Source organism: Hippocampus zosterae, chromosome 3, assembly GCF_025434085.1.
Source record: "Hippocampus zosterae strain Florida chromosome 3, ASM2543408v3, whole genome shotgun sequence".
Taxonomy (NCBI): domain Eukaryota; kingdom Metazoa; phylum Chordata; class Actinopteri; order Syngnathiformes; family Syngnathidae; genus Hippocampus; species Hippocampus zosterae.
The window spans coordinates 19,096,882-19,115,354 of record NC_067453.1 but is presented as its reverse complement, the minus strand read 5'-3'; the positions used below and the strand labels follow the sequence as shown (position 1 = coordinate 19,115,354).

The window sequence follows — 18,473 nt, the reverse complement described above, 5'->3', positions numbered from 1 at the left end:
TTCACAGTGCAGAGGTACCGGGTTCGATTCCATCTCCGGCCTCCCTGTGTGAAGTTTGCCTGTTCTCCCCGGGCCTGCGTGGGTTTTCTCCGGGTGCTCCGGTTTCCTCCCACATTCCAAAAACATGCATGGCAAGCTGATTGGACTCTCTAAATCAGTGGTCACCAACATGGTGCCCGCGGGCACCAGGTAGCCCGTGAAGACCACTTGAGTAGCCCGCCAGTGCCTGGACATTGTGATTTGCTAGTAGAAATTATGATTTAAAAATGCAAACATTGGCAGTACTGTGAGACATTTCAAAACACGATCAAAGTCTGACAATGTAAATCATCAAGTATTAAAAATAACACATCCTCATATTATTGAAGGCATTTTGGACAAATATGTTATTTCAGACATGTATCAATTTGGTAGCCCTTCACACAATCGGTACACATGAAGTTGCTCTCACCCTCAAAAATGTTGGTGACACCTGCTCTAAATCGTCCCTAGGTGTGAGTGTGGGCGTGAATGGTTGTTCGCCTCTGTGTCCTGCGATTGGCTGGCAACTGATTCAGGGTGTCGCCCGCCTACTGCCCGAAGACGGCTGGGATAGGCTCCAGCACCCCCAGCGACCCTCGTGAGAATCAAGCGGTTCGGAAAATGGATGGATATTCACAAAGTAAGGGATCTTCGGCTTTCGAGTGGAATGAACCTCAAGTGCACGATAACCGTTGTAGGTGAACTTCATTTGGCCTTCTCAAACGTTTTCCAGTTGTTCAATGTTTCACTAGTTTTTACACAAATTGCAGTTTCCAAACAAGGAGCTGAATTGGAAAAAAACAGGTTTTGTCAAGGACGGCAATATTTATGACTTTCTATGAATTTCCCAGTCTTTCTCTCTCTGTGTATCTCTATTGCAACCTTACCTGATGATGACATTCTAAATTCAGTGACCAATTCTATTCAACAATTGTTAGGTGTCATCATGGACGTAAAATATGAACATTATGATGAAGATTACTTTTTAAATATAAATTCAAAAACCAAACAAAAACTGCATTTTATTTTATTTTTTTACAGTGAAAAGTGTTTATTCCGTCATCTGTTGTCTTTTCTGCAGTAATGCAAGTCATTATATGAACACACACACAAAGGCCTCTGCAGAAGTGTTAAGTGGCAAGCAGCTAGTGTACAGCACCAAATCTACCGCGGGTCCGTCATGAAGCATTTATTGTGTAGATGTGCTGGTTACCAAACCACAGGAGAGTCTACTGAAAATTCGGTCAAAGTAAATGCCACACAAAACCAACACATTTAAATGTCTTAATCTGCCATGTCCACATCCTCTTGTAATTTCTGCACCATTTTCTCTTCCATTTGTTTGGGTTTTCCTGTAACAACAAACAAAAGATTTGTCTCCATTTTACTAGACGTAACTCTCAGGAGTGACTCACGGTTTTATTTAAAAAAATAATAATAATAAATCAAACAGCTTTCAACACTACATCCGAATATATACCTGCATGTGGCGCTTTGATAAGGTGAATATTCTTCTTCACTTCCTTGATGGCCTCTTCCTTCTCCAACTCTTTGCCCTTCTTTAATCTGCAAAATGGAGACCCAACAATTCTATCCAAATCTACCATATTTATTCAATAGAAATAGTAGTTGGATTAGAAAAGAACAAGAGGAAAAAAACAAAGACAGAAAGAGTTGACTTTGAAGAAACTGCCCACCTGTTCATGATAAATCTTGCTTGCCGTTTCAGTTTAATTTCTTCCACCTTCTTCATTGCTTTCACTGCAAAAATGACACACACTTGTCAATTTGAGCAAACAATAGATACATTCCAGAATCCACACCGGGACAGCAATATCACGGAGGCATTGATAACAATTCCCAATACATCACATGGAGTGAGGTTGCTGGGGAAGGTCAGTGTTAAATGATGTACACCCAAGGAATACACAAAACACTGTTGCTAAATGGAAAAAAAAGATTAAAAAAATGAAAAGCATGGTCATTTTTCTTAGTAGCACAGTCCAGTGTAAACAATCAACAGCACATCTGTACAATCTCATGTGATTTTACAGGAAAGCTGTATAAACAAATAACATGGCCATTATTTAGATACATTTTTCCTTTGTAAGTCATTCAACTACACAGAAGTCATTACGTACTGGTAAGCTTGATCTAATCAGTTATTTTATTTTACCGGTAGTTATTTTTCCTCCACATATTTGGGACGGGTACTTTAGTCAATTGTGAATATGTTTAGCCTCTTTTTCATGTTCTCACCAACTCAGAATTTCTTCCCACAAACAAATTGTACCATACCTGTCTTATCCCACATCTCCCGGTTATATTTAACAGGAATATTTCTGCGTTTCTCGAACTCCAAAGAGTTATCCTGAAAGACAAACAATGAATGATGATAGAATCATGCAAAACTCATACAGCATGTTTTGAAATATCTTTTACTTACCACTGTCAATTCCTTTCCAGCTGCCTTTCGGAATGCTTTGGTCCATCTAGTCTTTCTGGGGTTACGCTTCTTCTTGAAATTCTTATGGCATTTTGATTTGCAAAACCTGAATGTCTACAATTGTGTGCGGGAAGAACAAACATGCACTAAAATAACAATTTTGAAATAAATTGCATAAAATCCTAAATGAAACCAATCTCCTGATTCCATAAGCAAATAATACATTTACTTAAAAAAACAGCAATACAAGGAACTTCGATTCATAAAAATTATTGAGAATTTGTTGTTACACAATCACTATAGATTGAAATATCATAGAAAACATTTATTTTTGTGGGTCAAATAAAGTGGCACTCTCATAATCTTTATTTGTTCCATAGTCTTTTCATGTGGACGATAATAGTTTACAGCTGACGAAAACCCAAAGTTGACAGCTCAAAAAAATTGAACATTTGATTTTATTAATCACTTTGGTCGTCCTTCCGAGAGCTCACACGGCTCCAACTGCCCCGGTATAGTTCAGTTGTATTTAACGTTTTCATAAAATTAAATTTCCATAAAAATTTTAAACTTCATATATTCTGTCTCATTTTGATGAACATCTTGGCCTACCACGCCACTGTATTTTAACAGTCATGATGTTGATGCTTGGAGAGCCAAGTATTTTTTGAGTGGGTATTACGTGCAGTGTACAGCGGGACCTCAGTTTACGACGGTGTTGCGTTTCTATGGCTACGATGTAACTACGACGTGTCCGTAGTCGCAGCGCCGTTTGTGATCTAAAAGCATTATATTCATTTTTCTTTTTAGGCTGTAAGTGTGGGTTCCACGTGTCAACCACTGAGTGGCGCACTATCTCCATGTAAAAGGCCAAAACTGAAGCGCCTGCGCGAGTTAAATCCCTGGGTCCGTTCACGACTAATCAAAAGTAACCCTCGGCAAGAGCAAACCTTAACTACTCACATGCACGCACACACAAGAAAAACGTCAACGTAAAGACATGCTCGAGTCCATCTCCTCGGCGTCATTTTTTTAAAATAGCCACTCAACTTCCACGTGAGCACGTTAGATTCGGGTTTGGTATTGGCCGGCCACATGACGGGCCAACAGGACGTTCGATTGGCAAATTACGCGACTATTGACGAACACAAGTGTATCATACCTTGCAGTCATTTCGTACAAACATAACTCCATGTCCTGGGTACACCGGACCCGAGCAGAAATAACACTTTTCGATGCGCATCTTCACAGCAAAGTTGCTGCGTTCTACGCGTGACAACAACAAGGCCGGACGTTCAGCTCGACTTCCGCTTTGGTGAACGCTGAAAGTGTTGACTTCAAAATATACTGCCCCCCGCTGTCCATATACATAAATAGTTGACAAGTCATATCATGCAAATATAACAAATGCAAATATTTTCATGTAAAATATTTAACCATCCTACATTTGTTTTTGGGGGGTTTGGGGTGGTCCTGAGAATCCAAAAAATGTTCATCAAGAAAACAGTATAGTTCATTAACTATGAAGGGGGTGAGGGCAATCAAAAATCACAGGGTTCTCAAACTAACGGCCCGGGGAAGTCTGGCTGTTCAGTGGTTAGTGCGTCGACCTCACAGTGGAGAGGTGCCGGGTTCAATTGCAGCTCCGGCCACCCTGTGTGGAGTTGGAGCCTATCCCAAAAGTCTTTGGGCAAAAGAAACGTTACACACAAAACTGGTTAGAATGAATAACACTTGAGGAAACCTTTTCTTGCTCATCATGATGAATTTAAGTTCACGTTAACTTTGCTCTCAAAAAGTTACTAACTCACTCAAGCAGACAATGAAATAGCAAGGTGGTTTTCCAAGAACAATTTTATTTATCATTCATTTGCGACAATGTTGAGAGTATCAAAAAGTCGGTTGCAACATTCCACCCCATAAAATACTTTGCTTTGTTGCACTCTTTGGGCTAAAAGAAGTATTTTGGTATTCAAAAGCATAGAAATAAGAGAAAACATAATTTAAAATGACAATCAAGACTACTCACGATAAATCTACATTTGGCACCTGAGTCAAGTCAGCAAATTTGTCTGTGGCATTCATGTCAACATTTGTAATTATAATAATGAACACAGAAACACTGAGCACGACATCAGCAATGTTAACTTGGGGAAATACCACAATGAAAATGGAGCATGTAAAACCAATATTTAAACGACCATCTAAAATGAACCAAATTCGAATTTAGGTGAAATCAGATCAGTACAAAAAAAATTAAGAACTTCGTAAAATGCCTTTCTACTAATCAAAACCGATTATAGCATATTTAAATTCAAATTATGTCAATGAACCCAAAGAAAATCACTAAATTAGAGACTTAAAGCTTCTTTGGTTAAGATCATTTGTATTACAACGATATCGAAATTGATTATGTTGCTCTTCACACACATTGGGCTTCTTCACACACATTGGGCTTCCATTTCAGAATCCACACCGGGACAGCAATATCACGGAGGCATTGATAACAATTCCCAATACATCACATGGAGTGAGGTTGCTGGGGAAGGTCAGCGTTAAATGATGTACGCCCAAGGAATAAATACCATCATCTATCACTGACAAGACACACAGGATCAATCGATCGTGTCCACCTCATATTGCCGGGGATCAACTGAATGAAAAGCCACACCCAAGTGAGGAAGCAGACAACTCTTTGGATAATAGCATCGGCGTCACCACTGCACTTAGCAATGGTCTCAAAGGCAAATGGAGCACAAGCCACGGGGACTTGCGCTAAAGCTTTCACCAGACTAAAAGTTTACACCGAGAAAAGCATTCAAACTACCATTTGGAGAAATTTTACATCTATGGCACGTAACAGTATTTTTGGCAAAGACACCCTTCATGTACATGGACCATATTTTTGGTTGTCTATTCTGACAAACTCTTTGGATACAAATGTTCCTGTCTTTGGATCGAGTATGCAAGGCCCTTTCAGTGTTAAGGCCGTGTTAAAGCTTTGAGTACCGTACATTGAAAATGTCCAGCATCTCATACAACACAAATAGTTTGACAATATCTAATGCACTTAATGTTTTTGTGTTCCAATGCACAAAAAAACGTTGGTGGGGTTTGGGGTGGGGGAGGACAAGCAATGGGAACGAAAAGCTCTTTCAACCGCCAAAATCTGAACAATACGTGGTTTCGAACACGGTTTGGAGGTAGCCATGGAGAGACAAAAACTGAGGTAGACAATCAAGCTCCAGTGGAAAAACAAATTAAATATGACCAAATATATCACAGCACATTCCTGAAAACATTCATCATGGGTGAGCTTTGGTTTAGGACAGATAATGTCGCAGAGACCAACAGGTAGAATGTTAAACAAAAGAAAACAAGAAAATGTTGGAACCAACATTTACACCAAATCCTGAGGTAGATATGAAGAGAATGCTCATTTCCTCCTTCACAGGAGCTGACCTCCTGTTCTTTTGTGCCACAGGAAATAAGCAGAGGGCTCAAACCAGGAAGCAAACGAGGTAGAAACGGTCATTCTTGGAGCTGGTTGATAAATGGAGTCCTAGCTGCGGTCCGAGGCGCAGCGTGACCGAGCGGCGTCCAGCGCTGAGAGATGGTAGCAAACGTATTTTTCGTTTTCCACTTGCAAAGATGGCTTTGTCTCAGCTACAGCTGCATCATGAGGTTGCTCGAAAGATTTGGGTCCAGAGCTTTGGCTGGTCAACGGATTGCTGATCTCCTCATTGCTTTCCTCGGTGGAGTAGTGTCCCGAGTCTCCCGTCCCTCGGCTGCTCTCACTGCTTTGCGAGGTCTCAGTGGGAAAAGGTCCCAAGATGATCTCACGAGATGATGGAGGCCGAGGCGTAGCGCCTAAATGCTCCTCATACCGCAGAATGGTTTTGCCAGTCTCATACAAGCGGACCCTCCCCTCAACCTTCAGACAAGAACAAATAGACCTCAAATTAAAAACTTTTTTGTAAGACGGAATGTGTTGAAGTCACATTACATCAATCTCTGTTGGTGTGTTGACGTCCTTGTTGAAGAGAGGCCACCTCTTGCTTTGATTTTTAGGCATGACAGGACCAGCAGTATTTATTCCCATATTAGATCCACCCTGAAACACATGAATGTACACTATAATTCTGCTTTTGAAATAACAACATATTTCAATGCTTTTTGTTGTTCCTCGTCTCACTTTGGCATCGATGAAGTTGGTACAAATCATTGGTATAAGAGCCTCAGCGTTCTCGACTTGGCGCTCGTGAGGCAAAGAAAGCCCTTCACCGGGTGGCACAGCAACAACTTTATGGCCGGATGATTTTCTAGAGCAAAACGGTACACGATAGAAATGCCAGTTAGAGAGAGAAAGTAACCATTTTGTAATTTGACAGTGACACAACAATTGAGTACCTTGGACTCCCTTTACTGATGAGGATCAAGGCACACATAACAATACAGGCCAAGGCAATGCTCACTCCAACAATGATTCCAGTCATGGATCTCTGGTCTATGTGGTACAGACCATCAGAGAAGACTGAAAAATCAACAAGACAGTAAACTACGATTGAACACAAAGACAACTTTAAGAATACAGTGGAGTATGATGCCGCAGGATGCAGTGTCACACATGATCGTAGACGCTGTTGTGGTGCTTTCTGATCATTCTCATTCTAACTTTTTTGGACAATAAAGTTGTACTTGACTTGAACGTCTAAGTTATAAATTTAAGTAATGAATACAGAACTCAATCACGTGAAATCTGCTGTTTCGACAACCTGCAATCACAAACCGATGACACCTACCTGCGATGTGCTGAAATCTATCCGAGTGCCAGGCGTTTTTGTTGCGTTGGATATTTCCACGTTTCATAGCCAGCTCGACGACATCTGAGAAAGGCCCGTCCCCCACCTGGTTGGAGGCAGAGATCTTCACCAGGTAGACGTTCCCCGGTTCGAGCTTCTCCAGAAGAGCCATTGTATGGCTTCCTGTTAATGGTAGAAGATGCCGACATTAGGGGGGCGTAATACAAAAACGGAGAGCTGAGGAAGGCTCCAATGATAGTGAGGTGGAGCACACAGGCTTGTAAAGATTACATTAAAAAAAACATTACTGGAAGTCAGCATCAATTGGACAGCGAACAAGAGAGCAAAGCAAACCTCACTTTCGGGTGAGTTGTGTGGCTAGTTTTACCACGTATCAATGTTATTGCATACTCGAACCATGTCTGAAAATATGGCTCTTGCTGTAGAAACGTTTCTATGGTGCACTGCTCACCCTCTCTTTGAATTATTTGCCAGCGTCCAGGCATCCAGGATGTTTGGGAAGCGTAGAGGATAGTATAGTGTGTAACCACCACATTGGGCTCTGTGGGCTCCTTCCAGGATACCAATGCTGTGTCATCCTCAATCACAGTTAGTTTCACTCCCGTAGGTGGTCGTCTGGGAGCTGGGGACAAAGCCACAATGAATAATTACATATAAATGAAGAAATGATTGAGGAATTTAAATAAAAGGTTTCTGTGTACATTATAAATATTAAAGAAAAGAAATCCAATCGACAGTGTATTTGGGTGGTAAATTGATCACCTGCCGGTTGTGTGCGATGGTAAACCACATGGCTCCAAGGACTCGACATCTGATCCACATGAAGGCGTACCACAAACTCATAGCGAGTGTTTGGATCCAAATGTTGCACTGTTATATTCTCTTTGGTACTGCGGAAAAGAAACAACATTGTTAACCTCAAATCCAGAACACTTTATTATCTTCAGCAAACACCGTACAGACTGTAACACGCCACAGTGCACAAAAAGTTTATTTAACACAAAGGTTTTGGAATGCTATCTTACGTATGGAGGTAGCGAACGGCAGAAGCATTGTGCATGCCCACAATCGTGTAGCGGACAGTGTAGCTGATGGCCTTTCCAGAGGGGAAAGTAGGACGGCTCCAACGTAAAGACACTTCAGAGGAATTGCTGGCCAAGACGGTCACATGATCTGGAGATGGCGGGTAGGCTGCCATTTGGTCTCGAGCAGCTTTATATGGCCAAAGAAATAACATGAGTACAAAAGTAAGCAAATGAGATTTCAAAGCAGAAATTGACTCACAGACACATCCCGGGGTACTGATGGCTTGGTCTGTCTCATAGCCGTCTCCATCTCGACTCAGAGCCAGGATCTTGATACGATATCTTCGCCTAGGATCTAAAAGACAAACAATTCATTTTATTTCAGCCGTTGGTCCCAAAAGATTACCATGAACAACTCAAACTGTAGGCAAACAAAGCATAAAACGAAATAAAACTTACAACGGTATGTTCATTGTAACAAGGTTAAAACAAAAATCAGAACTAATAATCTAAATTCCTACTACGCTAAGCTTTGAGTTGGCAGATATTGATAGTACTGAGCTATTGGGAATTGCACACACCTCTCACCCCACAGTCTCAATTGTAACTGCACAAGCAAGTTGGTATGCAATGCAGATGAGTCAGTAATCAGTAGAATTTTGTTTGTCTGCAGGGTAAACTGCGGAGCAAAAAACTTGACGTGCTAGAAAAAAAACTGACTGGAATCAGCATGAGAAGTTTAGTTTTAATCACCATCAAATTTGAACTCAACAGAATTTATTTTTCTTCAAATTGTTCCCCAGTGTTATTCGTTGCCATCTAACAAGAGCATGCCAAAAAGATCAGAGTCTTTGATATGTTTTTAACCTATACAGCGACCGTTGCCTGGGCTCCTAAATCAGGACATTTTAGCATGTGTTAAGATTAGCTTTATGCCTTCTAGTGTGAAAGGTCAGCTTATGGGTATTGACCATGGAAGGCGGGTGTCCAGGTCTGTTGTGGGGGTTGGGCCACAGGGTAGCCTTCAGCTGCTGGGAGCCGAGCCCCATGGGACCGGGGCTGGGGGTGACTCGGGTCACCGGGTCAGGCCAAGATAGAACAGACGGAATCTGGGCGCAGGACTTTAGGATGGGAGAGGGGCCCCTTTTGTTTCCCCTCTCATTCTCTTCCTTGTTGTAGTCTTCAACTTGGAGCAAGCGTGGCTCAAAAGCAAGAGTTGTGCACATCAACTAGAATTCTAGCCTGTTTCCATTTAAGAAGGGGATAAACATCAGTCTTTCCCATTTCAGCATATAAAATAAAAAGAGGAATCACATAGCTTTGCTTGGTGATTCACAGAAAGCTGAATTATACTTGACTCAGTATTACTCAGCTCGGGTTCATATTGATTATTGGATGGGTTTTTTTTTATGGACAGCATGAAAAAGCAATGGGGCCAGGGTACTATTTCCAAGACTGCTGTCTCATGGCTAAAGGTCAGTGGTCCTGTCCAGTTCTGACCAATCCCAGGGGTCTGTTGTGTGTGTGTATCGCGGTCCAGCTAAAAGGGGGAGGCGGTCAAAATCTGGTAAGGCAGGTCTGGCCCTGAGCTCAACACAATAGCCAGGGGTAATTATGCAAGTCAGTTGATGGGAAACGGTGGTGGGAGGGACATCTGGACACTGACCTCTAATCTGGGAGCCTGATCCCACTCAATACTGCAAGAAAACTGGAGCGGTCAGCTCACATTGATCTGTGTTGCGGGTGCGAATGCAAATGCGGCACCCAACGGGCCCACTGAGGGTGGATAAAGCACACACCAGACGTATGCTAATGTTATCATCAGCATTGTCGTCCACTCTTACCAAGGCCGCTTATGATGTAGGTGTAGGTCTGAGCCTGCAGCTGGATGACGGGCTGTTCTGGTTGGCTTTCCTCATGGTAACGCAGGCGATAGCCAAGGACAGCCTCTATCTCCGGAGCGGTTTGCCAGCGCGCCACAATGGAAGTGCAGTTCAGCGGCTCAAGTTGGAGAATAGGGGCCGAGGGCACTGAAAGGGCACAGAGGGAAGTCATGAGATCAATGCAAATTCACGACTGGATAACCACAAACAATACTAATACTTTGAACCACACATCAAAGGAACTGAATGGACTGCAGGCAACGGCTGCAATGCAACATGATCACAAACTACTTTTAAAAATATGAGAGCAAAGTGGCTTCATGTAGCACTGTTGGCCAGTTCATCAACACAAACGTATATAAGGCCATAATGGAAAAACCAAGCTGGGCAGAAGACACCAGGATGTGAAAAGAGGCTATTCTTCACCCCCCCAACACAGACGCCTGAGGGCCTCTCTTTATGACCCGTGACTGAGGCCGCGCTTACACCACCGACAGCGCAGGGCAAAGGTTCCCGAGTAACCAACACAAAAGCTACAGGACAATGCTACAAGAACAAACTCTAGACATTAGATGGCCCTGAAGAAGGACCCCCAAAAAGTAGAGATGGGATTGTTTTGTTCTTTTACTCTACGCCATGCAAGGGAACCTTAACGTGATAACAAAACATCACAAAAAAGTAGTGACATAGAACTTCTCTAACGGCATTTCTAATTCAATTAGGGAGCATCACAATGTAATTTTGTGGAAGGCCCTTTTCTGTTGCAGCATGAGTCAGAGTGAGCTCCACAAAGATGTGCTTGGATGAGTTTGCTGTGGAAAGACTTGAGACCCTTGACCTCAACCCCATCAAACACCTTTTGGATGAACAAGAAAAGAGACTGTGAGATTCCTCTCCAAAATAAATAACCCCTAACTCAGGGGTAGGGGGAACTCCGATTCCTCGAGAGCGATATCCTGCCTTTTTCAGATCTCTCTCTACTTCAACACGCCTGGTTTAAATGATCGGCTCATCGGCAAGCTCTGTCGAGGACCGAAAGGATCATGAACAACTAACCTCACAAATGCTCTATGAACCTTCAAGATGTATGCAACAGGTGCAGAACTAAACCATAACTTTGTGACCCCCCCAGCCATCTCCTGCTTATTTACCTTTGAGACTGGAAGTCTTCGGTGTGCGGTGGGATGTCCACGCTGAGGGCTCACACCAACCCATGCGGGTGGCTGCAGCCATGCGGAGCAGGTAGATGGTGTCTGGCTGGAGGCCTTCCAGGAGATACTCGGTGCTGTTCTGAGGCAGCTCCACAGAGATGACTGTGCTGTCTGCAGCCGTGCGGTACGACAGCCTGTACGCCGACACACGACCGCGGCTCACTTTCGAGGGAAGCTGCTGCCAGCTCACCTGGATATCTGTTGAGTTGTGGCTCATCAAACGTAGTTCTGGTGTACGCAGAGGCACTGAAAAATAGTGTGGAACTATATGAACATACCGGTCTGACTATAAACAGTCCCATTTGTATTTCCTACGAATACAAAATGCATGTTTAAAGAGTAAAACTAGCAATGGTAAATGACGAAATCCCTGTTCCTTATTGCCACGCTAAAGGTGCTCTGGAGACACAGGATTTATATTCACCTTAACTCAACTGTCAGAGTGATTGATTGCAAAGCTCACCATCCTCCAGGGTGTGTTGACTGACTTGATCAGACATACGACTGGCTCCCATTGGCATGTAAGCCACGATGTAGAAGCTGTAATTCCTAGCCGGCTCAAGGTCATCGATAATGTAGCTGGTTGTGTCGTTGCCGATCACAACTTGGTATTCTTCGTTGTTCAGACCTGACAAGCAGTGAATCGGAGAGCAGGTTAGGTTTGTCAATTGCAAGAAAAATAAACACTAAAAGCTTAATGCTTTTTAAAAAAAAGTCTGACGGTGATTCTTTTGTCAACCTATCACAAAATTGTAATGATTTAACATCATATTTACAGTACTATTCTCATGGGTCTTTCTGCTAACGATTGCCTTTCATGTACCTCGATATGTTAACTATTATACTAAGACAGCGGTGGCCAACCAGTCAGAGACTAAGAGTCAATAGTTTTACTGTGTTACTGCAAAGAGCCATATCTTACACATTGGTATCCCGTCAGTGATCTGATTGGTTGGCCTCTATGTCAATCAAGTAACGGGATTTATGACAGGCTGATGTAGTACGTTCTGTGTATTTAGTGCCTTTGTTTGATAGGCAGCGCTACTGCCGAATGTGTTTTCGACGTTTGTCGTGTGAAAGCCCGGGAGCCGCACTGAACCAGCGAAAGAGCCGCATGCGGATCGCGAGCCGCAGGTTGGCCACCCCTGTACTAATAAAATAACTCAGTACGATGCAGTACAGTTCTACACAACAGCAAACAACAATCACACCTACATTGTCCAATGTATGTAGAGTATATATTGTCCTGTATTGTATTACTGTCCAATGCCTGTTGTGTATTGTATACTGTATGTATTGTTTAATGTATGTAGCGGCATGGGGGGCCTGTCCTCCAAGACAAGTTTCTCCTATGGGAGACCAAATAAAAAGTCAAATCAAATCAAACATGAATAAACAGATTTACAATTTTTATAATGTCTTTCAATTACTCTTTGGAACTCATCGGATTTTGCCAGTGTGACCAATAGAGTGGCCTGTGAGAATATGTATCCCGCACAAGAAAAGTGTGACGACCATACAGTTACTGTATATAAGATTCTAAAAGATATCCAATACTTTTAAGTACATATGAGAGATGTTTAGTCCACAGTGGGTTTCTAAGCCTATTAAGTAAAGTACCGGTAACCATTTCAATGGATTATTTCCATTCCCTCCTCTCTGAATAGCAACAAAACAGCGGCTTGCCAAGGACAGAGACTCACATAAGGCACTCATCAACTTGAGTATTTTCCTCAGATAGAGAAACGCACATCTTTACAGCCTTGGTAGTCTCACCTTCGGCCTTCATATAATGGATAGAGTAGGCGATGACTCTGTCTGCATTATAGAGTGGTCTCTCCCACGCCAGCAAAATGGCCGAGCTTGAGATGGTCTCGGCGTGGATGTTCCTGGGAGCGCTGGGCCTGTCCTCTGACATAACAACAATAAGGCGAGCTAAAGACAGCACAGAACCTTGTTCACTCTCTGCTATGCACTGATAGATGGCATCGTCCTCTGGGATGATCTGGGTAATCACCAATTTACTGTGGAGAAAAAAAACACAATCAATACAAGGCTGAAACCCTTGAGTCAATTTGTGTAATAAATCTGTTTGGAATACCTTTTGTACATCTTAATTCGCCCATTTAAATGAACCTCTTCGCCATTCTTTAGCCAGCTAATGCGGGGTAGGGGGACGCCTTCGGCTTGGCAAATAAACCGGGCAGTGCCGGCTCTCGGGCGGGTCTGGCTCTCGGGCCTCTCAACAATAGCTGGCGGCACTGATAGAGTGATTGACAAGAAATGGGTTAGGTTCCACAAATATTTTGCATCTTATTTTTACACAGCAAGCCAAATCACAAGATTGCAATATAATCGAGTATACCTTGGACAGTGAGGTTGGCAGCAGCTATGGTGTAATTGCGGGTTCCAGGGGTAGTGGCTCTGCAGAGGTAGACTCCACTGTGCTTTGAGTTGACGTCGGTTATAACCAGATTCCCATTGCCCAACACTTTGGCTTTGTATACATCAATGGGTTTACTATCAGCGCGGCTCCATGAAATGATGGGCCAGGGGTTTCCGGTGGCTAAGCACTCTAGCACCACGGTTTGGTGGAGAGAAACAGTCAAGTTCTGAGGTCCGGCGATGATTTGGGGCCTCTGACGGGTTTTAGCGCCCACACCTTCTAATAAAAGACGGAACTTTTTTTTAAAAACACATCAGCCATTAAAAATGATTAAACCACGTTAGTGTAGTTTCTTCACCTTGACTGACTGTCAGCTTTGCCTCTCGACTCTTCTGTCGACTTCCGATGTTCGTTGCAACACATCGGTACTGCCCGGCATCTTTCAGTTGTACGTTGTGGATCTGAAGGACTCCATTGGGCAAAACTGTAATTCTGCACACAAACAAATTAGCACATGGGTCAAACTAGGGGGACAACACAGAGTTTAGTACACTGTGATGTATGCCTAACGGCCAAGTGCTTTGGTACTTTTCAAAGTAACATGACTGCATGTGAAATGACTCAAGGTCAATTGTAAGTACCGGTCTGTTTGTAGCGGCAGTGTGCTTTGGTTAAACTCCCAGGTGATGGTGGCAGGGGGTCTGGATGTGACTGCACATGAGAATCGGGCCACCGAGCCCGCGGTCACCTCCAAAGGCAATGGCTGTAACAAAAACTCTGAAATACCTGAATAGAAATAGAAAAGACAAATCAACACACACACAAAAAAGTGTGATATCTATTTGTATTAGGCAGAACATGCAAAGCGCTGATGGATAACAATTGTTTCTGGGTGAGCAACTCATCATCGTGACCCTGTAATTAAATGAAATCCCATTTTTGCTTTTGCACAGATGAGCTCTGAGCTGATATGCTGACCAGGATCAATAGAAGAATGACACTGGAAGTTGAATCTCAAAAAAACTATTGATTAATTACAATATACCGGTACTCAAGTACGGATAAAGTCGTACACATGGTCCTTAGTTCAGAGATAACGTTGTGAGTCTTTTAGTCAGCTAAGATTTTACATAAAATATTGAAGTACAGAAATATTTTGTGTAAATGTGGCATTAATTTTCATTGTGTGGTCAATACACTCCACGTGAGGCCTTTCCATAAACTAACAAATACACAACTCCTAATCTGCATTGATGTGAAGGGCCCGCTTTAAAATATCACCAATGACCTTAACTCATTAAGGTGATAACTCTTACGCTCATCCCCCTGCACACAAGAAACAAGTCAATATCACGTTAAAGAAATTCAATACCCCTTAATGCCCACTGAAACTCCACATTAAAATCAAAAGTTTTGGGAACACCAAATTTAAGAGGAACCATGTCATTTACAACCTAATCTCATCTATCATGCACATAGAAAGACGGGCACGTTTTAAGACATATATGTGGTAGATCACCTTAATTAGGCCTGAGTGCTTTTACAGTGTGTTTTCTTGTTCTTAAAAACTAGTGCTTTTAATTACACGACCCGAGGTTTAAAACAATTGGCAAAAAGTTGTGTTACAAATATGTTATCAAATTTACGAGAAACTGGGAGGGGGCAGTGAATGCTAATCTGCTAATATGGTCTGCTGAAAGAAGAAAATCAATGTCTAGGTCAAAAAGCACAAAGGTTTCTCTTAAGAGGTCAAAGCTAAATTCAACCCCATGTCTGTTGAATCAAATCTAAGCCTACAAGCAGGACTGAACGTTATGGCATAATTAATTTGTATCCAAAAGGTTATCCTGCCTTTCTTATCTTCCTTGCATCTTATATCATTTGGTAGAACATAAAAGGTGGACATTTTAACATTCTGACAGCCTGTATTCTACCAGGAATTATGATGAAAGTGTTGATCAGGTTGGACGTGAGCAAAAAGCCTCCCTGAATGGTTTTAGAAGGCCAACATCGCTCACGGTGGTATTTGGGCATGTTCATTCACAAGAGAAAGTGTCCCACATTGAACAAAAGGCCTCTGCCTGACAGGGCAACACAGGGGTCAATCCAGTGAAAGGGATCGTGTCCTGGGAGCGAACGCAGCAGGCCAGCCCAGTCACAGCAGCCATGTGACATCACAAAGTCCTTCTCTGCTGACCTCTGAACCCCAGGACCTCTGGACAGAAGGCAAGCGGCGAAGGGGGCCCATTCTCCAACTCCACGCCTACAAATGACCAAAACCTTTAACCCCTTCTCTCACAAAAGACTGGACGCTGGACTCAACTTGTCTTTTGGGGAGGGTTTATGTGGTCTTTTATTAAAATTTTTTGGAACTAGTATTAGGGTACTAATTATCTTAAAAGAGACAATGTCGATAAAGACATCAGCATAGGAAATGCAATATATTGGTACTTGGCAAGTTTCTAGTTGCAGTTTTTTTCCCTCTAAGTGAGCTCATAATTTATGGTGGTAAACATGGCAAAATATTGGTGTCGAAAGTTACCCTAAACTTCCTGTATTCAATGTCAACATCAGTATATTTATGCTAGCCATGCTGGTTTTCATTACATTTGCTGGGGATATGCTTCCTGAGACAAATGAACAACATCCACGGTAGATCAGGCCCATTGAACAGACACAGCTGTCCTATCCACTGATATGTGCACAAACAAATGCGCTCAAAACCTAGTCTTTTCTTCTGGGGTGGTCAGGGGTACTCCAAACAAAGCCGAAAAAGCAAACGGCCTTTCAGAGATTCCTCTGTGTAGCGGACCATTCAACGATTACACAGAGCCACAGCCTATGGGGACAATGCAATGCCACTGACCAAACGAAGGCTATTGGTAATTTTGTGGGGTGTGGGGGTGGGGTATATTTAGACTTTGGACTCCATCTATTTTTTTTCATAAAAAAAAATATAAACCTCAAACAGACCTTATTCTGACCAATTCTAACTACTTTGACTTTGTGGGGCTATTCCTAATTATTGCTGAAAGAAAAAGGGAGAGATACATCTGCTTCCCATCTCCAGGTTAATAACCCTTAAACTTGCCATGGTGACACTATAAACTGAATATTGCCTCATACTACTCTCAATGCAGTTTTTAAGAGCCCAATACTTACTTGCGATAGTCAGGCGTGATCTTTGGCTAAGTATGGCTCCAAATTTGTTCTTGGAGAGGCACTGATAGAATCCTTCATCTGACTCCTCCTTGGTATGCTTTATCTTTGGTATGTACAAGGAGCCGTTTGGTAAAAGCTGGATGTGTTCACTTTCTGCCAAGTGAACACCATTTTTCAGCCACTTGATGGCGACGGGAGGATGCCCATGAGCCTGGCAGTCCAAGACAGCAGGGTCCTTTGGTAAAACGGTTACATCACTGGGCTCAGTGATGAACGACAACTCACTGAAACATAAAACACCTGGAGGGGGAGAAAGCAATATTAGGGACGGATTTATAATGCTTCAGGATTACAAGCCTTATCAAGCATGTGTATGCGCATATATATATATAACTCAAATTTACTACACTGAAATAAAATACAATATGTATCATGATGTAGGTATCATGTTAAAAAAAAGCAATAAAATGACCCATGTAATAGCATGGACAACATAAATGCAGATAAACATGACGAGTCCCAGTTTTATATCAAAGAAAATAAAACAGTAATACAAATAATGTAATTTTCTTGTGATGTGATCGTGCACAACAATATTCATAATGATGCTGTTTCCAGTGTGAAAATGTGGCACCTAAATATTTCAGTGTCTGTTATGTCTTTCTAAAATAAATGAACGATGTCTCGGTATTATTAAAGAAAGAAAGAAATATAGTAACGAAGGAAAGAGAAAAAGAAAGAAAGAAAAACATACATTTATTGCATTACAACTGGAGTGAATAAGAATGTTAGGGTGATATCAGAAAAGCATAAAAAATATTGCTGTGGAATATGGTCATAAACAAAAGCAAGTTCTTTCAGCTAGCTCGCATTCAAAAGCACATGTCACGTCAACGTCAACAAGGATGGACACAACTATCAGGCAACAAGACACTTACTTGGTGAATACAGAAAGTAAACTAAAAACAGCAAGTCTTTCATCTTAAACTTCGCCATTTATCCACAGTGCAATCTCATTTTCGCCCGAAAGCGAACCTACACGTTCCTACGTATGGCTTGGAGGTCCCCCAATCACTAAATCGCTCCAAGCAGAGCAACTCCAGCAGTTCGGAGGTGCAGGGGGGCGCCCCCACCCTCCAGTTTACTCTCTCACGCATGCGCAGACTACGTGGTCAAAAATTCAACTAATTCAGGTAGCGACATTACATAGAAATAGCACTGATTGTACCTTACAAAAAGCTGTTTCTGATGTTTTGCACCCTTTGTGTAAATAGATAACGCGACCAAAGTATCGCAAACACCTCTCGGTAGAGTTTTATACCACTGCAAACAATGGATCATCATAAATATACTGAGATGTTAACATATCATCGCTCAAAAACAAGAGATGGTTTGTGTGTGTCGAAACGTATTTTATACGCTGATTTATAAAGTGATTTTACTTTTCCTCGCACATCGGGTTTTGAGCTATTTCCATATTTTATTTTGAAGTACAGTGCCTCCCATCCAGACTACA

General features: G+C 42.2%; 2 protein-coding genes across 2 annotated transcripts; both read right to left on the bottom strand.

Moving 5' to 3' along the window:
- Positions 1 to 1,037: 1,037 nt before the first annotated feature.
- On the bottom strand, positions 1,038 to 3,787 carry rsl24d1 (ribosomal L24 domain containing 1). Its single transcript, XM_052060363.1, has 6 exons — positions 3,630 to 3,787; positions 2,468 to 2,581; positions 2,320 to 2,392; positions 1,719 to 1,782; positions 1,502 to 1,587; positions 1,038 to 1,373 (listed from the first exon to the last, which is right to left on the bottom strand). Exons 1-6 carry the CDS (start codon positions 3,708 to 3,710, stop codon positions 1,306 to 1,308), a joined length of 486 nt encoding a protein of 161 aa, XP_051916323.1. The 5' UTR covers positions 3,711 to 3,787; the 3' UTR covers positions 1,038 to 1,305.
- Positions 3,788 to 4,303: 516 nt separating this feature from the next.
- Positions 4,304 to 18,073, bottom strand: LOC127598464 (protogenin B-like). The gene is made up of 19 exons (XM_052062351.1): positions 17,896 to 18,073; positions 16,958 to 17,257; positions 14,437 to 14,581; positions 14,154 to 14,287; positions 13,775 to 14,074; positions 13,511 to 13,670; positions 13,186 to 13,433; positions 11,873 to 12,037; positions 11,350 to 11,655; positions 10,160 to 10,345; positions 8,575 to 8,670; positions 8,316 to 8,502; positions 8,053 to 8,180; positions 7,742 to 7,912; positions 7,270 to 7,452; positions 6,878 to 7,001; positions 6,663 to 6,789; positions 6,474 to 6,581; positions 4,304 to 6,401 (listed from the first exon to the last, which is right to left on the bottom strand). Exons 1-19 carry the CDS (start codon positions 17,951 to 17,953, stop codon positions 6,030 to 6,032), a joined length of 3,498 nt encoding a protein of 1,165 aa, XP_051918311.1. The 5' UTR covers positions 17,954 to 18,073; the 3' UTR covers positions 4,304 to 6,029.
- Positions 18,074 to 18,473: the final 400 nt, after the last annotated feature.

Bases quoted from the DNA above. Each gene is read 5' to 3' on its own strand.
- LOC127598464 (XM_052062351.1), bottom strand. From the start codon at position 17,953: ATGGCGAAGTTTAAGATGAAAGACTTGCTGTTTTTAGTTTACTTTCTG. The intron at 13,434-13,510 runs GTATTCCAAACA...TTTTCTCCACAG, and splicing joins CGAATTAAGATGTACAAAAG to TAAATTGGTGATTACCCAGA. The intron at 6,582-6,662 runs GTGAGACGAGGA...CATGTGTTTCAG, and splicing joins CCAACTTCATCGATGCCAAA to GGTGGATCTAATATGGGAAT.
- rsl24d1 (XM_052060363.1), bottom strand. From the start codon at position 3,710: ATGCGCATCGAAAAGTGTTATTTCTGCTCGGGTCCGGTGTACCCAGGA. The intron at 1,783-2,319 runs GTATGGTACAAT...TCATTTTTGCAG, and splicing joins GGAGATGTGGGATAAGACAG to TGAAAGCAATGAAGAAGGTG. The intron at 1,374-1,501 runs GTATATATTCGG...TTGTTGTTACAG, and splicing joins TATCAAAGCGCCACATGCAG to GAAAACCCAAACAAATGGAA.